General features: G+C 50.2%; 1 protein-coding gene across 1 annotated transcript; it reads right to left on the reverse strand.

The window, feature by feature from the left end:
- Positions 1-1,169: 1,169 nt before the first annotated feature.
- On the reverse strand, positions 1,170-2,615 carry LOC124691049 (putative F-box protein PP2-B12). The gene is made up of 3 exons (XM_047224336.1): positions 2,334-2,615; positions 2,126-2,247; positions 1,170-1,689 (listed from the first exon to the last, which is right to left on the reverse strand). The coding sequence occupies exons 1-3, from the start codon at positions 2,613-2,615 to the stop codon at positions 1,170-1,172; spliced, it is 924 nt and encodes a 307-aa protein (XP_047080292.1).
- Between the last annotated feature and the right edge of the window lie 3,753 nt (positions 2,616-6,368).

Raw genomic sequence — 6,368 nt, forward strand, 5'->3', positions numbered from 1 at the left:
TCCAGTTGAATGCTCCACATGCCCCTTCTTCCATATGTGCTTACTTCTCTTGCTTTTAGATATTCAGTAGATATGCATTAGGGTTATTATAGGTCTAGTTCTTGTCTAGTTTTCCTTGTTTACCCTCGTGGATCTTGGCGTCATGCCCGTTTTGAGGCGGCGGCGGCGGAGTTCGAGCTGCTCCCTGCATCATGAGGTGGTGCTGATGCTGCTCGTGGTGCTCCGGTGGTCGAAGACGGAGGCGGGCGGCGTCAGATCTCCGGCAGCCTCTCCAATAAAGCTCTTTCGCTGCTCACAAGATCTGGGCAGATTTGATCTAGTTGCTCCTATCACATGCCACCGTGGTGGTGGTGGTGGTGTGGACATGAATCCAGATGAAGCCGCTTTTCTTCAATCTTCTGAGCAGCACCCTGGAGTGGATCTTCGACGAGCGCAACACGCGGTGACCAAGTTCGTCACCGCGATCTTCGGCCAAGATGGTGGCCCTTCTTCAACCTCCATGGCGGAGGCCCTGATGATCAACCGCTGGAGCTCGATGCCACTGGAGGGTCAAGTGGTTCATCCCCGACCATCCAGTGGTAGCCAGGGGTTGGATCTTCTCGCCGGAGTTGAGCATTTGAGCTCTCCGCGCTCAGAACTCGGCGGAAACGCCTTGAGTTCGCCAGCGTTATGTGGCAGAGGCACTGCTATCGTCGATTGTTTTTTCTTCTTATATTTTAGGGTGCTTGTTGTAAAATGGAGGACCTCTTCTTCAAATGTTAGGTTTCTTAGGGCAAGAGATGACAATGGGTCTTTCTGTAAACCTGCCACTTAGTGATCTATAAAAACTCCACCGGGGTCTTGTGACCCCACTTGTGTTCAAACAAAAAAAGATACAAAGCTGCTACCTCGAACTACATTTCCAACTGAACCAAGAAGTAGAGTTGCAGCCACTAGCTGTAACTACACTTTCCAAATCAAATGTTGTCTGCTCGCCAAGCAGTGTAAATCTAGGTACAAGTTCAGTTCGCCATCAAGAACGAAAACAACAGGCTTGTAGTTCTGCACAGCATTTGCAGCAAAAAAAAAAAAAAAAAAAACGTTCCAAAACACCTCTAGCTACATTTCCAAGTATGATTCCCTTATTTATTTGCTTAACCGGGCGGGAATGTCCACCGCCTAGAAGCACCTCAGCCTGAATTCTTGCGTCTGACCTCGATGCCCTGCACGATGAGACCACTCTTCCAGCTCCCTCCATTTGTCTCCACCAGGCTAAAGGACACCTCACCATCATCGTCACCACCCCCATCGATGAAGAACTCGCCCAGCTCCAGCTCCATCCAGCCGTCGGCTCTTTCCTGAGGGCGCCCTACGTCCTCGGCATGAGGAACTGAACGGCGGTTCCTTCTCCTGGTTCTTCTTGGTGGATATGGCCTCACTGGCCAATAGTGCCCAGGAACCGCACCAGCCTCATCATCCCCATCCTCATCCTCCTCATCGTTGCTTTGGAGGCAAACCATGCGGGTCGAGCTGGTTACCCCGACGCTGACGGATGCGTCCTGGACAGGGTAATCCAGCCCGAAGGAGTTTTCGTTCGCCTTGAACACTAGGTAAGCGGCGTAGACAGTGTCTCGCGACAGCATCTTGAAGGGTATCCTCCCACTGATGTCGAGCCAGCAAACGCGCAAGAGCTGAGCTCCTTCGGAGAACCTGTCGCAAACGTAGTGTTAGAGTTTGTAACGGAAACAATGAATAGTATTTTGTAGATTCGCATTCTTTACAAAGTGGCAGTTATGGGTGCCTGCAGTTTATAAAACAGATTGGAATGCACTTTTTTTGTTGTGTTGAACGCAAGTAAAATAGAAGTAGCACTTAGTTCTGCATATGGGCCTGAATTATGAACAACAAGAAGAAAAGAAGTTCAACTGCAATGTGACAAGTGACCACAGCGCCGCCAGTAGCACAATCGCACAAGCATACGGGGTACTCGCACAATAGCAATAGCGATGAGGCCCCAATGAGATGAGAATGCAGCAACATTCAGTCACACAAGCTGTACTAGATTGTAATTGGTACGATCTGCATCAACACAAACTAGATACTCCATCGGAACAGCAGCTAGGAGAGATGGAGCGAACGCACGCACCTAGAGGAGTCGGCGAGCGGGATCCAGGTCCAGTACTGCGGCGTGTCGCCCCAGACGAAGGTGAGGCTCCTCGCGGACAGCATGTAGCACTTGGCGCCGGTCTCCCTGTCCAGCCACATGCTCTGCGCGCGCGCACAACCGCCAGGGACCAATTCAATTAGCGAGGTTGTGCGGGTTGGTTGGGGATCGGCCATCGGCGTGTACGTACCGCGAGCTTGTCCGGGAGCAGGAGGAGGGGGCTGCCATGGTTGGAGAGGCGGAGGAAGAGGTCCTTCTTGCGCGGCGGCGTCAGCAGCAGCAGCTCCCCGTCGGCGAGCGGCGGGAGGTCGCGGGGCAGGAAGCGGGCCCAGACGGCGTCCGAGTCGGCCGCGGCGCGGAAGGCCGGGGAGGCCGCGGTGGCGCGGCAGGCGTCGCGCGGGGAGGTGCGGGCCAGCGCCGCCGAGAGGAGCTCCTCCGGCAGGCGCGCGATCTCGCAGGCCTCTGCCGCCATTGGGTTATTCTTCTGCTGATTCGATTTGGAGGAAAGCGAGCGTGAGACTTGGCTCGCATGAATGATGAATCCTCCCACCTTCGTTTTATGTTGATTCGATTCGGAGGACGCACATACTTAGCCACGAAGCCATTTGTGACGAAGCAGCTTTTGAGTCGGTCACGAGCAAAGTGTATTTTGCATGTGCTCCTGCTGCGTTGCAGTGGTTGTCTCTTAAAAAAAAAAAACACAACGCCACGCCTTAGCATAGCTCGAAATTAATTAAATTAATAAAACAATAACGGCAGCCTATACATGATGCTGAAAACAGGTTACAACACACAGCGAAATTACAAGCAAACACCAAATACGATTGAATGAGCCCGATGAAGACGCCCGTCCCGATGCAAACTCAAACTAATGCCGAGAACCGAGAGAGACGCGCGGTTCCAAGCAAGCAGCGCTCCACGTACCAAAACATCACTCCCCAATTACAAGCATTACTCGATAGCGCCACGACTTGTAATCTAAGGCAAAATTTGAAAGTTCCTCAGAAAATCTGTTTTAAAGGCATTTTTTTCAAAAAACATGATTTTTTTCCTTCCCTAATCGGCAGAGCACTTTCGCAATTTTTTTCAAGGATTTTAGGGGTATTTTTAGTTTTCTTAAAGGCACTTTTTTATGGCCCTAGCTAATAATTAATCAACTGGTACGTGGTGTAGGCAGCATTGTCTCGAGCTGGTTTGATTGCCCCAGGATGAATTGATGATGAGATCACGGATCGCACTTGGCTTCATCCATGGCGGACGTCGCCCGCGGGAGCGATCGAAACTGCGGCAAGAGAGCGAGAGGAAGACGGGGACGAGGGGGAGGACCGGCAAGCGCGACCAAAACTCGAGGTGGTGCTCGAAGCCGTCAAGCATTGGGCATGCTCCTTCCCGATTCTAAATTTGATGAGGCCGTTCCCAAAATCTAACATAGGGAATGGGGTTGGTGGTAGATCTAGGCTACCAAATTGCAACTCCTATGGATTTGATACAGAAATTGGTCTTGAATGAGTTGAAAGAAAGGATTTGGAAAAAAAATTGAAAAAAAAAACTGTTTGGGACGCGTTTGGGGCATGCAGCTGGAAACAAATGCCTCTAACACGCGGCATCTCCTATTGTCAAAAAAAAAAAAAAACACGCGGCATCTCCTGGCATCCAACGTTTTGCTTACTTTTTGGGGGACGAGGATTGGACCTAAAGTTTAACGGGTTAGGCATCCAAACGAGCCATAGTTATATATATAGTGTTGCTCGGTAGGTAGGGCTGATCCACGTTAAGCTGAGTAGCCCCACTCAATTTCATTTTTTTCTTCGATACACAGTACAATCAAAGGCGCTTATACATACGCGCACATACTTACCCCTATGAACGCATACGCGCACACACTTACCCCTATGAACGCACACACGCACACCCTACCCCTATGAGAACCTCCAAGATACTGCATCGAAGAACTGATCCGATGGGTCTTGAGATTGACAAGTCACCACACGCGCCTCGCACTAAAGAATATTCTGCCTTTATGAGACACCATAGTGTCAATTCTGGGAATTGAACTCTGGTGGACTGGGGGTGCCACTGCCCTACTAACCATCCAATCACAGGTTGATTCTCATTTTGTTGTTCTTTGAAGACTCAAATTTGTCTACTTGGGCCCCTAGTCAGCCAAAAACTAAGAGCCCACTCATTTAGACCCTCACTTTGTTTTTCAGCCAGGTTGTCAGTAGGTAGCATTTTTTGGTGCTTGATTTGACAACTTCGATTAATTTTAAAGTGTTATGACACAATAAACTAACTTTGAATTTATACTCTTCACCAGGGGCACGAAAAGGCAAAGCAGCTCCTAATCTAATATTTCATCTGTTCCATTATTCTTGTTGTGGTTGTACTTAACATTTAGATTAAAACCACAACAATAATTATGAAACAGGGGGAGTACTTTTTTCGAAGAGAATTAATTTTACGAATGAACCTACATATTCAACACAAAATATAATGAAGGAAAAGTGAAAATAAACCACATAGAGCCAAAACTAGCGAAATGAAATCCATTTTTGAGTTCTGAAATGCTATTTACTCCTGTCCCGCCGGCATTTGTTGCTTACTTCTCAATTCAATGCCCCATACAATCAGGCCGCGCTGGCCGTGTGCCGGCTGGATTAAGCTGATGGAGATTTCACCGTCCCCTTCCTCATTGTAGAACTCACCCAGCTCCACCTCCATCCAACCATCAGTCTTCTTACGAGGGAATTGGACGTCATCTACGGGAGGGATTGCGTCACGCCTAGGATGATAACCTTGCAAGATGTGTTTCCGAGGCGGATCATCAGCCGCGTCCCCATCCTCGACGTAGCCCTGTAGGCAAATTTGTCGCCTAGACTCTCTCCCAGCAACACCAAACGATGCTTCCTGGAACGGGAAATCGAGCCCGTGGAACCAATCGCCTAGCTTGAACACCATGTATGCCATGTACGTTGTGTTTTGGGAGAGCATCTTGGGTTGTACCTTTGCGCGGATATCCAGCCCGTGGAAGCAACAGACTCTAGCGGCCTCCAAGAACCTATTCGGAAACATAGAGACATGCATGCATGATCAAATAGTGTAAGCGAGAAGGCGCAAGGGAACTGCTAGCTCTTTTTTGTTTCACAATTCTTGTCGTTGTTTTAGTTTAAGTTCGAACTAAAATAGTGTCGAGTGTACGATGGAAACGGTGGAAGTGCAAATAAAATTTGTTACGAAAATAAAGTACTAGGAAACTGGTCAAACCTTTTGCCTCTTTTGCTATTGTCGAAATCTGAACCCACAGGGATCCAGTTCCCCGCATGGGAGAAGTGCTTAATCTGCAGCGCGCTCGCCGAGAGCGTGAAGCACTTGGCGCCGGTAGCCTTGTCCAGCTGCATTCGCTGCAGTAGTACGATATTGTACGATATTGGAGATGCGTATAATTAAAACTGCGGCTTTAAGTAGCAATTCAGATAAGGGTGTGTACCACAAATTTGTGTGGCAGAAGCACGGGCTCGTCGGAGAGGCGCCTGAACAGCCCCTTCTTGGTCGACGGCGGCTTGCGGGTGAGCTCATTCTTGGCGAACCGCGGCAGGTCGCACGGCAGGAAACGGGACCAGACGGTCTCGGATTCGGCGGCGGCGTGGAAGGCTCGGGAGACGGCGGAGGCTCGGAAGGCGTCCGCTGGCGACGTGAGAGAGATGACGTGCACCAGGAGGTCCTCAGGCAGGCGCTCGATCTCGCAGGCCACCGGCGTCTCCATGGGACTCTGATCGATCTCTCGCGTGGTATGCAAGGAAAAGGGCAGGTGAATTAGACGGTCTGGACGTTGTGATGTGATGTGGAGTTACCTGCCTGGACCGAAATAGGGAGATGTGCGTATATGTCCGGCCGGGCATAACCGAACCGAAACCGAAAACCGAAGCCGAAAAAACCTAACTGCACCCAAAAATTCGGTTTTATCAGTTTTCAGTTAAGATTACAGTTAGCAGAATCACTAACCATTTAACCTTCGGTTTTTTCGGTTTTAAACCGAATAACCGCGGTTTTAACTGAAAATAACCGTCCTAAACCAGCCCAGGCCGGCAGGCCCAGCCGCCCGGGCGAGGAGATGCCCAGGCCCAGGCGCCCAACGCTCTCTTCGTCTCGCGTCGGTCGCGGACGGTCTTCGCCTCGGCGGCTCGGCCTCGCACCACGCAACGAACGACGTGACCAGAAGGGCGCC

Source organism: Lolium rigidum, chromosome 2 (assembly GCF_022539505.1).
Source record: "Lolium rigidum isolate FL_2022 chromosome 2, APGP_CSIRO_Lrig_0.1, whole genome shotgun sequence".
Classification (NCBI taxonomy): Eukaryota; Viridiplantae; Streptophyta; class Magnoliopsida; order Poales; family Poaceae; genus Lolium; species Lolium rigidum.